Here is a 13,897-nt window from a genome sequence, read left to right on the forward strand (position 1 = left end):
ACCCTGAAAAGCAGTTATGGAGATTCCTCAGAAAATCTAGAATGGACCCATCTTTTGACCCAGTTATCTCACTCCTTGGTTTATACCCAAAGGACTTAAAATTAGCACACTACAGTATGGCAGCTACATCAATGTTTATAGCAGCTCGATTCACAATAGCCAGATTGTGGAACCAACCTAGATGGCCTTCAACAGATGAATGGATAAAGAAACTGTGGTGTGTGTGTGTGTATACATATACACACACAATGGAATATTATTCAGCCATAAAGAATAAAGTATGGCATTTGCAGGTAAATGGATGGAATTGGAGAATATCATGCTAAAAGAAATAAGCCAATCCCAAATAACGAAAGGCCTAATGTTTCCCCTGATAGGTGGATGATGATACATAATGGGGCTGGGGAGGTGGAAGATAAGAGAAGAATGGAGGAACTCTAGATTATGTAGAAAGAAATGAGAAGGGGGAGGGGGTGGGGGTATAAAAGATGGTGGAATGAGACAGACAACATTACCCTATGTACATGTATGATTACATGAATGGTGTAAATCTACATTGGGTATAACCATAGAAACGAAAAGTTGTACCCTATTTGTGTACAATGAATCAAAATGCAGTCTGTAAAAATAAAAAAAAATATGAAAATGTGGTATATATACACAATGGAGTATTAGTCAAAAAAAGAATGAAATTATGGCATTTGTCAGTAAATGGATGAAACTGGAGACTATCATGTTTAGTGAAATAAGCCAGTCTCAAAGAGTCAAAGGTTGAATATTTTCTCTAATATACAGAAGCTAATCCAAAAGATTGGGGGGGGGGGAGAAAAAGAGAAAAGAAAAAAAGGGAGAGGGAATTTCGCTAAAATAGAAGAAAGATCAGTAGAGTAGATGAAGGGGACTGAGAGGAAGGAAAGAAGGACAGGAAAAGGAAAGAACAGTGGAATGAATCTAACCCAACTTTCATACGTAAATATATGAATATAGCACAGTGAATCCCAATTTCAAGTATATCCATAAGATACTAATTTTAAAAAAACCTGTAAATAAATTGCAGAAAGATCAGTAGAGGAAAGAGAGCAGGGGGATGGAGGAGGAGAGGAGAGAAGTGCTAGAGACTGTATTACAGTACATTGTATTTCATGCTTTTGTGATTTTGTCCAAATGCATCCTAATATTATATATAACTAAAAAGAACCAATAAAAAACCTCATCAAACTTTACACTTTAAATAGATGCAGTCAATTGTATTTCAATAAAGCTGTTTTTTAACAGCTAAAACAAACAAATTCTTGATCTACAAAATATACTCAGCAGATTAAAAATACAACCTAGGCATCAGTAGCAGGATAGATCAAACAGAAGAAAGAATCAGTTAGTTTGAAGACAGGTTAATTGAAAACATACAGTTGGAGGAAAAAAAATAAAAGGAGCAAAGAAAGTTTGTGAAACTTTAGGACAGTACTAAAAGAATAAATATTCAGGTGATTTGGGTTTAAGAAGGGCTTGAGAATGTCAAAGGGGTAGAAAACTTATTAAAATAATAACAGAAAACTTCCCAAACCTAGAGAATGATAGAAATATCCATATACAGAAAAGCCGAAGATTACCTGAAAATTTTAAGCAAATCTACCCCAAGACATCTCATAATCAAACTCTCAAAGATGAACAACAGAAAAATTAAGACTGCAAGAAAAGAAATAACACACAGGGGTATTACAGTTCTCCTCATAGCAGACTCTCAGCAGAAAGCTTACAGGCCAGGAGAGGGTGGCATGAGATTTTCACAGTACTGAAGAAAAAACTTATCAGCCAAAAATATTGTTGCCCTGAAAAGAAAGATATGCTTTAGGAATCCAAGAGGGAAACGACACTCCCAACAACAGCTGAGAGACTATATCTCCACCAGACCTATTCTACAAGAAATGCTAAAGGAAGTTCTTCAAACTGAAACACATGCTACTGAGAAAGAAGAAAATTCACTGGTTAAGAGTAATTATGCAAACAGATTCATCATGCTCTGAATGGGTAAACCATTCACATTCATGAGATTACTATGAAGCTAAAAAACAAAACAACCAAAAATAACTACATAATAAGAGGCAATATACAAAATATAAACTGGGTTATTAAAAATTCAAAATGTGGAAATAGAGTGCAAGTGGAGAGCTTTCTTAGTATATATTCTCTTGTCATTTTGTTTCTTTTCATACAAATTGCTATCAATTCAGAATAGCTTGTTATAATCAAAAGAATTTTTTATAAGATTCATGATAACCACAGAGCAAAAATACAAAATGCACAAGCCAAAAATAATAAGGAACCAAAAACACACTATTAGAACAATTCACTTAAATGCAAAAGAAGACTATGAGAGGGAGAAAGAACTGAACTACAACAACCAAGAAAACAAGTTCTAAGTGGTTATAGTATGACTTTATCTATTAATAATTATCTTGAATGTAAATGGATTAAATTCTTCAATTAAAAGACATAAAGTGGCTAAAGGGATTAAAAAACAAGACAATTATATATTGCTTACAAGGAACTCACTTCAACCCTAAGGATTGAGACAGAAAGTAAAGAGATGAAATAAGATACACCATGCAAATGAAATCCAAAAGAAAGGAGAAGCAGCCATGTTTGTATTAGGTAAAACAGACTTTAAATTAAAATCAGAAAAACAAGATAAAGAAGGTCATTTTGTAAAGATAAAGGAGTCAATTCAGTGAGAGGAAAGAATTAAAGCAAATATTAACAGATCTAAAGGGAGAGATAGACTTCAGTAATAGTTAGGGACATTACCACTCTACATATACAATGAACAGATCATTCAGAGAGAAACGCAACAAAGATTTAGCAGAATTAAATTGCAACATAGACCAAATGGACCTAAAAGACAGCTACAGAACATTTCATCCAACTATTGCTTAATCCACACTTGAGAAACAACATATGGAACATTCTCCAGAATAGATGATATGGTAGGACACAAAACAAGTCAGTAAACTTAAAAAAAAAAAAAAAAAAAAAATTGAAATCAGATTGAAATTCTTTCTGACCACAATGCAATAAAGCTAGAAATCAATAAGAAGAAAAAAAAATTGGAAACTACTGAAACCAAGGGGATACAATAAAAGCAGTTCTAACAGGGAAGTTTATAGTAATCAATGCCACATTAAAAGAGTAGAAAGATATCAAACAACCCATTGCTGCATCTCAAGAATCTAGGAAACAAATCAAACCCCACTTTAGTAGAAGGAAAGAAATAATATAGTAGAGAAATAAATGAACTGGAGACTAAACAAAAATACAAAAGATTAATGAAGCAAAGAGCCAATTCCTTGAAAAGATAAGCAAAATGGACAAACCTTCAGCTACATTAACAGGAAAAGGTGAAAGAAGACAAAATCAGAAAGGAAAAAGGAAACATTACAATTCACACAATAGCAGAATATCATTAGAGATCATTATGAACATTTGTCAAAAAATTTGAAAATCTAGAAGAAATGAACAAATTCCTAGACACATCATGACTGACCTATGAAAAAAATAGAAAACCTGAAGAGACCAACAAATAACAAAATTAAATAAAAAATAAATAGCTTTCTATCAAAGAAAAGACCAGGACCAGATGGTTTCACCACTGAAGTCTACAAAATATTAAAAAAGAAATAATGTCAATTCTAAGTTATTCCAAGAAATGGAAGCGGAGAGTTCTTCCCAATACTTTCTTTGAGACCAGCCTTGCTTCCCAATACTTTCTTTGAGACCAGCCTTGCCCTGATACCAAATCCAGAAAAAGACATAACAAAAAAAAAAAAAAAAAAAAAAAAAAAAAAAAAAAAAAAAAGAAAAGAAAACTACATACCAATATCCTTGATGAATATAGATGCAGAGATTCTCAACAAAATACTAGCAAACTAAATGGCATATTAAAGATTATTCCCCATGATCAAGTAGGATTCATTCCATGGACAGAAGGATGGTTTAATATATGCAAGTCAATAAATTTAATACATCACATCAATGAAATAAAGGACAAAAACCATATGGTTATCTCATCTGACGCAGAAAAGTTCTTTCACAAAATACAACATCCCTTTATGATAAAGGCACTGAACAAATTAGGTTCAGAAGGAACGTACCTCAAAATAACCTTTTTAATAAGCCAATAGTTAACATCATTCTGAATAAGGAAAAGCTGAAAGTTTTCTTTTTAAGATCTGGAATGACAAAAAGATATCCACTTTTATTCAACATGGTGCTGAAAGTTCAATCCAGCAATTAGGTAAGAGAAAGGAAGAAAGGGCATCTAAACTGGAAAAGAAGACATTCAAATTGTCAGTTTACAGATGACATGATCTTATATATAGAAAACTCCAAAGAGTCCATCAAAAAAACTACTGACACTAATAAATGAATTCAGCAAATCAATATACACAAATCAGTAGCATTGCTATACACCAATAGCAAATTATCTGAAATAGAAATCAAGGAAATAATCCTATTTACAACACTATTTGCAAATAAAGTCAAACAATAGCTACGAATAAATTTAAAAGAGGTGAAAGATCTCTACAATGAAAATTATAAAACTTAATCAAAGAAAGTGAAGAGGACCCGACAAAGTAGGAATACTCCCAATCCCATGTTCATGGATTGAAAGAATCAATATTGTTAAAATGTCCATACTACCCAAAGAAATGTACAGATCTAATGCAATCCCTATGAAATACCAATGACATTCTTGAAAAAACAAGAAAACAAAAAAAGATTCTAAAATTATACAGAGCACAAAAAATCCCAGACTAGCCAAAGTCATGCTGAGCAAAAAGAACACAGCAAGGGGTAGTATACCACCTGACTTCAAAACATTACAGAGCTGTAGTAATCAAAACACCTTGCTACTGGCATAACAAGAGACACGTAGAATAGAACAGAGGGCCTAGAAGGAAGTCCATGAATCTATAGCCAACAGATTTTTTTTGACAAAGAGGCTAAGAACTTGCATTGGAGAAAGGATAGTCTTTTCAATAAATGGTGCTGGGAAAATTGGACATCTGTATGCAAATTAAGGAAGCCAGTCACAAAAATCAATTCAAAATGGGTTAAAGACTTAAATGTAAGACCTGAAATTATGAAACTATCAGAAGAAAACATAGGAGGAACTTCAGGAGATTGGAATGGGCAAGAAATTTTTGGACAAGACCCCAAAAGCAAAGGAATAAAAAGCAAAAATTGACCAATGGGATTATATCAGCTTTGCTGAGCTTCTGCACAGCAAAAATAACAATCTACACAGAATAAAAATAAAGGAATATCCTATAGAGTGGTAAAAACGATTTGCAAACTACATATCTGACAAGAAGAAGATAACCAGAATGCATAAGGAACTCCAGAAATTCAATAGCAAAACCCCAAATAACCCAATTTAAAAACGGATGATAGGCCACCACAGTAACCTCAGTGATTTGGGATGCTGAAGCAAGAGCATTACAAGATCAAGGCCTTGCAACTTAGTGAAGCCCTGTCTCAAAAAATAAAAAGGGCTGGAGATGTAGCCCCTGGGTTCAATCCCCAGTACTGCCAAAAAAAAAAAAGGGGGGGGTAATAAATAGTAATTTCCTAAAAGATACAAATGGTCAACATGTGCATGAAAAAATGCTCAGCATCAATAATTAGCAGAGAAATGCAAATCAAAACCACAATGAGATATTACCTTATTCCAGTAAAGAATGACCAGCTTCAAAGACTAAGGATAACAAGTGTGGGTGAGCATGTGATTAAAAAAAAAAAAAGGAACCCTTGATCACTAATGGTGGTGGGAATGTACGTTAGTATAGCCATTATGGAAATCAGTATGAGGTTTCTCAAAATATTAAAAACAGAACTACCGTATGATCCAGCAATCACGCTACTGGGTATATATCCAAAGGAAATGAAACCAGTAGCTGAAGAGTTACCTGCACTCCCATGTTCAATGTAGCACTATTCACAACAGCAAAGAAATGGAAACAACCTAAACGTTCAACAACTGATGAATGGAAAAGAAAATATAGTAAATATACAGAGTAGAATACTATTCAGCCACAAAAGTGAAAACCTGTCATTTGTAGCAACATGGGTGATGAGTGAAATAAGTCAGGCACAGGAAGATAAGTACCACATAATCTTACTTATGTGGAATATTAAAAAAATTGATCTCAGAGGTTTTGAGTAGAATAGTGGTTGCCAAAGGCTGGGGAAAGTAGCTTGGGGAGGGATGGAGAAAGGCTGATCAATGGATACTAAATCATAGTTAGATAGGAGCAAGAAGCTCTGGTGTACTATTGCACAGTAGGGTGATTGCAGATACTAATAACATATTGTACATTTCAAAGAGTTGGAAGAAAGAATTTTAGAAGTCTTCACTGTAAAGAAATAATAAATGGGGAGATAAGCATGTTTAACCTTATTTAAACATTATATGATATATACATGTATTGAACACTAATTACATGATACTCCAATAATATGGACAATTTTTATATTTTTGTACATTAATTAAAAAGTAAATAAATCAAAAAATGCAAAACAAAACAAACCTACCAACCGATACTGTATCAAGTAAAGCAGTCCTTCACAAAAAGAGAGACTCTCCCAGATAAACAAACCTTAGGGTGTTCACTGAACACTGTCTCTTACAAGAAATGATAAAGGAAGTTCTTCAAGCTGAAAGAAAAGGATGCTTATGAATAACACAAACATTTAAATTATATATAATATAAGAAGATGTAAATTATAATTCAATATACAGGGGTGAAGTGAAGTTAAGGTAAAGTTTCAGGTTTTTTTGTGATCAGTTAAGTTGCTAACAGTTGTTAAAATAACCTGTGAAGATGTTTTTGGTTGGTCTCTCAGTAACCACAAAGCAAAAAACTAACAGGTATACTAAAAATAAAAAACAAGGAATTAAAACACACTGCTAGACAAAATCAGCTAGCCACAAGACAAGAGAAAAAAAGGATTTACAAAACAACTAGAAAGCAATTAACAAAAGTGACAGTAGTAAGCCCTCATTCATCAATAATTACTTTAAATGTAAATGCACTAGATTCTCCAATTAAAAGACAGCGCTACATGGATTAAAAAAACAATATCCAACTTATCCTGCTTATGAGAGACTCACTGCACCTGTAAGGACGCACAAAGATCGAAAGTGAAGAGCTAGAAAGAGATATTACATGTAAATGGAAACCAAAAGAGATCAGGAGTAACTATACTTAACATGAGATAAAACAAATTTCAGTGCAAAAGTTGTAAAAGAGACAAAGAAGGTAATTATATAATGATAAAAGGGTCAACTCAGCAAGAGCATACACAATTATAAACAGGTGTGCACCCAATATAAGAGTAACTAAATATATAAAGCAAATACTAGTATATCTAAAAAGAGAGAGGGACTACAGTATAAATAGAAAGGGATTTGAGCATTCCACTTTCATCAATGGACCCATCATCCAGATAGAAAATCAACAAACGGTGGATTTAAAAAACACTCTAGACCAAACAGACCCAATACATTCATAGAACACTCTGTCCAACAGTAGCAAAATAAACATTCTTCTCAACTACTCAAAGAACACTGTCCAGGACAGATAATATGTTAGGTCACAAGACAAGTCTTTACAAATTTAAGATTGAAATGATATTAAATACCTTTTCTGAATACAAAAATATATACATAGAAATCAAAGATAGGAGAAACTTCAGAAACTCTATGAATATATGCAAACTAAACAACATGCTCCTAAATAATCAATGGATCAATGAAAAAACTAACAGCAAAAATAAAAAAATTTAAGATGAAAATGGAAACACAACATACTCAAACTAATGGAATTCGGCAAAAGCAGTTCTAATAGGCAAGTTAATAGTAGTAAACACCAACATCAAAAAAGAAGAGGTTTAAATAAACAACACTGCACCTCAAGGAACTAAAAGCACAAGAAACTCAAGAGTCAGAAGAAAATAAAAAATGAAAGCAGAAATAAATGAAATAGAGAATAGTAAAATATGAAAAAAAAACCAACAAAAAAAGGATATTTTAAAAATGAGAAAATGAACAAATCCATAGACTAAGAAAGAAGACAAAATCAGAGATGAAAAGACAGTCATTACAACTGATACTGTAGAAATACAAAGAATCATAAAAGACGGTCTCTTCAATAAATGGTGTTAGGAAAAAAATATAAATACACAGAAGAATGAAATTAGACTGTTATCTCACACCATATACAAAAGCAACTCAAAATGAACTGAAGGTTTAAAAGACACAAAATTATACAACTACTATCATATATGATAAGCTCCTGATATTGATCAGTGATAAGATTTTTTTGGATACAACCTCAAAGGCACAGGCAACAAAACAAAAAACAGACAAATGGGATTATATCAAATCAAAAAGCTTCTGTACAGCAAAGGAAATAATCAGGTTGAAGAGACAGTATACAGAACGGGAGAAAATATTTACAAACTAAATATGCAATAAGACATTAACATCCAAAATACATAAGTAACTCAATCAACCTGATAGTAAGAAAACAAATACCCAATTTAGAAATGGGCAAAAGATCAAAACAGTTCTCAAGATATATAAATCTTCAACATCACTATCAGGAAATTTAAATCCAAACCAGAATAAACTCTTACCTCACTCTTATTAGAATGGCTAACATCAAACAAACACAAGATCACAAGTGTTGGCAAGGATGTGGAGAAAAGGAAATTCTTATAAATTATTGGTAAGAATGTAAATTAGTATGGCCATTATTGAAACTGGTATGGAGATGCCTCAAAATATTAAAAATAGAACTACCATAAGATCCAGCAATTCTACTTTTGGGTTTATATCCAAAGGAACGGAAATCAGTATGTTGAAGATATATCTTCACTTGCATATTTATACTATTCACAACAGGTGAGATACAGAATCAACCTCAGTGTCCACTAATGGATGAATGGATAAAATAAATGTGGTATGTATACACAATGGAATATGATTTTCAGCTATAAAAAAGAATGAAGAACATAATGTTAAGTGAAATAAGCCAGGCACAGAAAGACTACACTGCATGATCTAAAAACAAACAAAAACAATTGATCCCATAGAAGTAGCAAACAGAATGGTGGCTAACAGAAGCAGAAGTGGTTCAGAAGGGAAGGCGAAGATGTTGAGTAAAGAATATATAAACACAGGAGGAATACATCAAGAAATAATCCCATAGCATGGTGACTATTGTTAATGAAGACATACTGTATTCTTTGAAAATGCAGAGTGAATGTTGAGTATTCTCACCACAAAAATGATAACTATGGAAGTACTGTACTATTAGCCAGACTGAAACATTCCACAGTGTATACATACTTCAAAACACCATGCTGTATGCAATACACACATTTTTTTCTATCATTTTTTTTTTTAAATCAAAAATTTAAAAAGCCCAGTTACTGGGGACTTATAGAGATGTGTGCTAGAATTAGAAGAGTGAAAGCAGGAAGACCATGAGGATGCCACTGCATTTTTCATGCAGAATGGTGGCTGAGTAGGAATGTCAGTTGTGTAAGTAAGTGAAATAAATGGTCAGACTGGAAATAAATTTTCAGAGTAACATCAATGGGACTTGGTTATGGAATTAGTGAAATGAGATGAATAAAAGACGTATTGAAAATTGACATGATACTGATACAGATCAAAATAACTCCATTTATAACTTAAAATACCCAGTTTTAAAGAAGCAAAATCTACTTATATTGGTGTCAGACTGAAAAAGATAAATCTCTCAAAATTTATGTTGAAATGTGTATTTAAATTTTTTCTCTTATTTTTATTATGACATATAAACTTTTTATTCCTGAAACTTACTTTCTGACCCAAATTTTTATGTTTCTCATGCATAATAAATGGAGTAACACTGCTTGAATATCCAATTTTAAAAGGTTGTTTGTGATTCAACAGTTGCTTAACCTATTAAATTATAAGTTTTCAATTCTGCAAATACTTCAATGACACAGTTGCATTAAAATAAATTAACAATACTCAATTTAAGTGTTTATAGATGTTCCACATCTGGGATAACGGGACAAAATGAGCTAACAGGTATTTGTTAAATACAATAAAACAGAGAATGACCATTTGGAATCTTATAGAAATTATATTATTAAAAGAAATTTCTTATACAATATAAATTTAAATACTTATCACTTGATAGGTTTAGAATCACTATAAAAATAACAAATATACTTTTATAATGTAATTCTTCTTTTCAAGTGGGCTAATCTGCATGCAAACTCTATAAGCAGTGACTGTAATAGTTCTACATATTTTTCTAAACCCTGGAAACATGCTAATCTTAAATACTAAGTATTTCAAAAAACCATGTTAAGTATAACTTTGCAAAACTTTTGTTCATTCTAAGCTTTTACTCAAAACATCAACCAAGTTCTTCAACAAACTGGCAGAAAATTATAATCCTTTACCCCACTTCATGATTTTTTTTTTAAAAAAAAGCACCTGGCACAGATATAGAATCCTCTGCACACCAGAGACAACTGCTCTAATGATCTGAGGTCCAAGTCACTGGACACCACCCATCGGAAGATGTACATTAGGACTTCCATTGGCAGCACTGCAAAAGAAAACCATCCTTTAATTACTCTTCTGTATGACATTTCACTATCAAAAAACAATCTCAGTGCATTTATGCATTACTAGAAATTTATAGAGGTATAAATCACACCCTCAGTACTTCTCAGAGCTACAGCATGAGTGTATTTAACTACCCAACAGTAATCAATATTTCCTAGCATCAAGAAACAAATATCTTTTTCAGTACAGAACAGATTGGAAGTTACTTCTATAAAGCACCCTTTTCCTTTATAAGATTATTTTTCCAGGAAGATATATTAAAATAAATGTGTTAGAAAAATAATCTAATATATGTGTGTGATCCATATTGCATTCATTAACACTAAAAAATTGTTTTATTGAAAACTTTAAATTGTCCTCCTCTGAAAAATTCTATAACAATATTCAACATATGAAGAAAAATTACATTAACTTCTAAACATTTGGCTGCCTCAGGACTATTTTCCACCCTGGTGAAATCCTTAGGCTATCAGCACTACTCCAATTTCCTGGGGGCTACCTCAACAACTCCAACTGATCCTTTCAGATCTTCACTGAGAAATGTATGGCATCCTTAAAAAATTGCATTACAACTCTGATCTGCTTCAGATTTTGAAAAGTTTATGAGTATATATAAACAGTTACCAAAACTAGATCTTCTACCATATCCTGAACTAAGGCTACAATTATCTGGCAATATGTTAAGTCCAGAAAACTTCAACCTAAGGTGAAAACAATCAAGAATTCACACCTGATATGTGAGTCTGACTGCTCTCAAGCTCAGGCTGACAAAGTTTGAGCACAGACTCCTGAAATGTGAGCTGCTGCTGGAAGTAGGACAAGAGATCTGCCATCTTGCTGTCATCATCATTATCTTCAATGCTGAAAAAAGGAGGGAGGTGCATAAAAACGTCTCAGACTATGAACATAAGTTTAGAAACTGATTTTTCATAGCACTTTCAAATCTGCTTTAGAAAGTCACCCAAAAACAAGCTTTCATACTGCTTTAAAAAAAAAATGCAATAGTAGTTTATCCTGCCTTGCAAAGGAGTTATCATACAAAGTTTTTCAAAGAAAAAAGTTTCGATGATCATCACCTATTAAGAATTAGGGTTTTTGGATTTAGGTAATGAGATTCCTTAGTTTTATTTTAGAAATTGTCAAGTGATCTAAAAATCTTATGTAATTCTTTAAGTGATCTAAACTCTTTCTAAATAAATAAAAATCAAATATACTGATGCCATTTGAGGTACTTACTTACCAAGGATTTTCTTACAGATGTACCTAGTTATCCTTTTAAAAGAAAATATCTATTTTGGAAAGATCTTAGGGTCTACACATATCATCTACCAAGATATATCAAGGTGCAGTTAAAAGTCTTTAAAGTCTAGCTCTCCATTTTTCTTGAAGTTAACTTTAAAGATGATCAGACTTACAAAAAGTCTTGAATGAGAACCGGAAGTTTTTTTTTGTTTTGTTTTTTTTTTTTATAATACAACAAAAAGCAAGTTTGGTTAAGGCTAGTTGAACTCAATGGCTAGTTTACCAATATTTTACTGGGGAAGGCAAAAACCAAAACAATAATGAGCCCATCAAACTTCTAAGGCTTATCAGATCAGGTAATTAAAAAATGACTATCTTTAAAGAACTTTGATAATATCTGGGTTTGTATAAAAGAATGGGACAGAAAACAAATGCTTCTTTAACGTTTTAACACAATCTTCCTTAACAGCACCCAGCCTTTTGTTATAAAATTGGCTAATGACCTAGTTCTAAATGACTCTATCCAAATTTAAACAAGGTTTAGAAAAAGCCCAAATGATTCATTTTGAGTATGAACTACCTCACACTGTTAACTCCAATTTGGTGAGCAATACTGTTAGATAAAACAGGCAATTAATACTGACTTCACTGAATGTTTATAATATGGTTTTCCAATTCTTAAATGTTTATATACGTGTGCGTCTATATACACATGTGTGTGTATACATAAGTATACATATGCATATATACATATATGTACACACACACTTGCATTTAAGAAACACTAGTAAATGCATGCCTGTAATCTCAGTTACTCAGGAGGCTGAAGCAGGAGGATTGCAACTCAAGGCCAGCCTGGACAATCTAGCAAGACTCTATCTCAAAATAAAATTAAAATGGCTAAGAATTTAGTACAGTGGTAGAACACTTGCCTAACATGCATGAGGACCTGGGTTTAATCATCAATAACATACACACACACAAGACAATAATGGTTAATGTAACTAATTACTTCAGGGCAGTGAAGATAATAATAGCCAAAATCTCCTTACCAAAACTGTAGTTTTAAAACCTGACATTGTCTCATGGGTACAGACACCCCTCCCTTCTAATATGGTCAAAATGGACTCTAAGGGATAGAGGTATTAGGCCAAAACAATTTTATAATTGTCTTGCAAATACCTTTGATAGCATTGGCTTAAAAATATGTTCTCTTGATCTTTGTTCATATTAAACCATTAGTATTACTTCATAACTTTGATGCAAATGATATCTGTACAGTGAAATGCAATTTCTTTTAGAAATGCTTCCATCCTGCATCATTTTTTTCTTTTAAAGTATTGGAGATTGAACCCAATGGTACTCTACCACTGAACTACATCCCCAGTCCTGTTTATTTTGAGACAAGATCTCACTAAGTTGCCAGTCTGGCTCTGGACTTGTAATTCTCCTACTTGGTCATTCTAAACTGCTGCAATTTTAGGCCTGTGCCACCATGCCTGGCTGCACCTATAGTTTCAAACAATGTTACTTTAGAATTAAATAGTGTTTTACCTATATACTTTATGAGATTAATATTTTGTTATAGTTCAGTATTTTCCTAATAAAATGCCACTTTTAAAATGTAAAGCATTTTGCTAGGCACAGTGGCACACACCTATAATCCCAGCAACTTGAGAGGTTAATAAGGCAGGAGGCTTGCAAGTTTAGGTCAGCTTCAGCAACTCAGTGAGATAAAAAAGAAAAGAAAGGACTGGGGATGTAGCTCTGTGGTGAAAGTTCCTCAGGGATCAATCAATCCCTAGTACTGCAAAAAAAAAAAAAAAAAAATAGAGTTTTAAACACAAAAAGATTAAGACTGGTGCAATGAAATCTCATGTACACACCATCCAATTTTAACCATTATTAACATTTGGTCAACTAGCCCTATTTTATATTTTAGTATTTTTATTTCAAATGTTT

At 32.6% G+C, this 13,897-nt stretch overlaps 1 protein-coding gene across 2 annotated transcripts in view; it reads right to left on the bottom strand.

Moving 5' to 3' along the window:
• The window catches only part of FBXO9 (F-box protein 9), a 47,204-nt gene that overhangs the window by 17,098 nt on the left and 16,209 nt on the right, over window positions 1-13,897 (bottom strand). For both annotated transcript variants that reach the window (XM_079147647.1, XM_079147646.1), the window contains exons 6-7: window positions 11,424-11,554; window positions 10,559-10,673 (exon numbers count right to left, since the gene is read on the bottom strand). In XM_079147647.1, the coding sequence (XP_079003773.1) occupies window positions 10,559-10,673; window positions 11,424-11,554 (246 nt within the window). The remainder of the gene's footprint in view (window positions 1-10,558; window positions 10,674-11,423; window positions 11,555-13,897) is intronic.

Source organism: Sciurus vulgaris (assembly GCF_902686455.1).
Source record: "Sciurus vulgaris genome assembly, chromosome: 7".
Taxonomy (NCBI): Eukaryota; Metazoa; Chordata; class Mammalia; order Rodentia; family Sciuridae; genus Sciurus; species Sciurus vulgaris.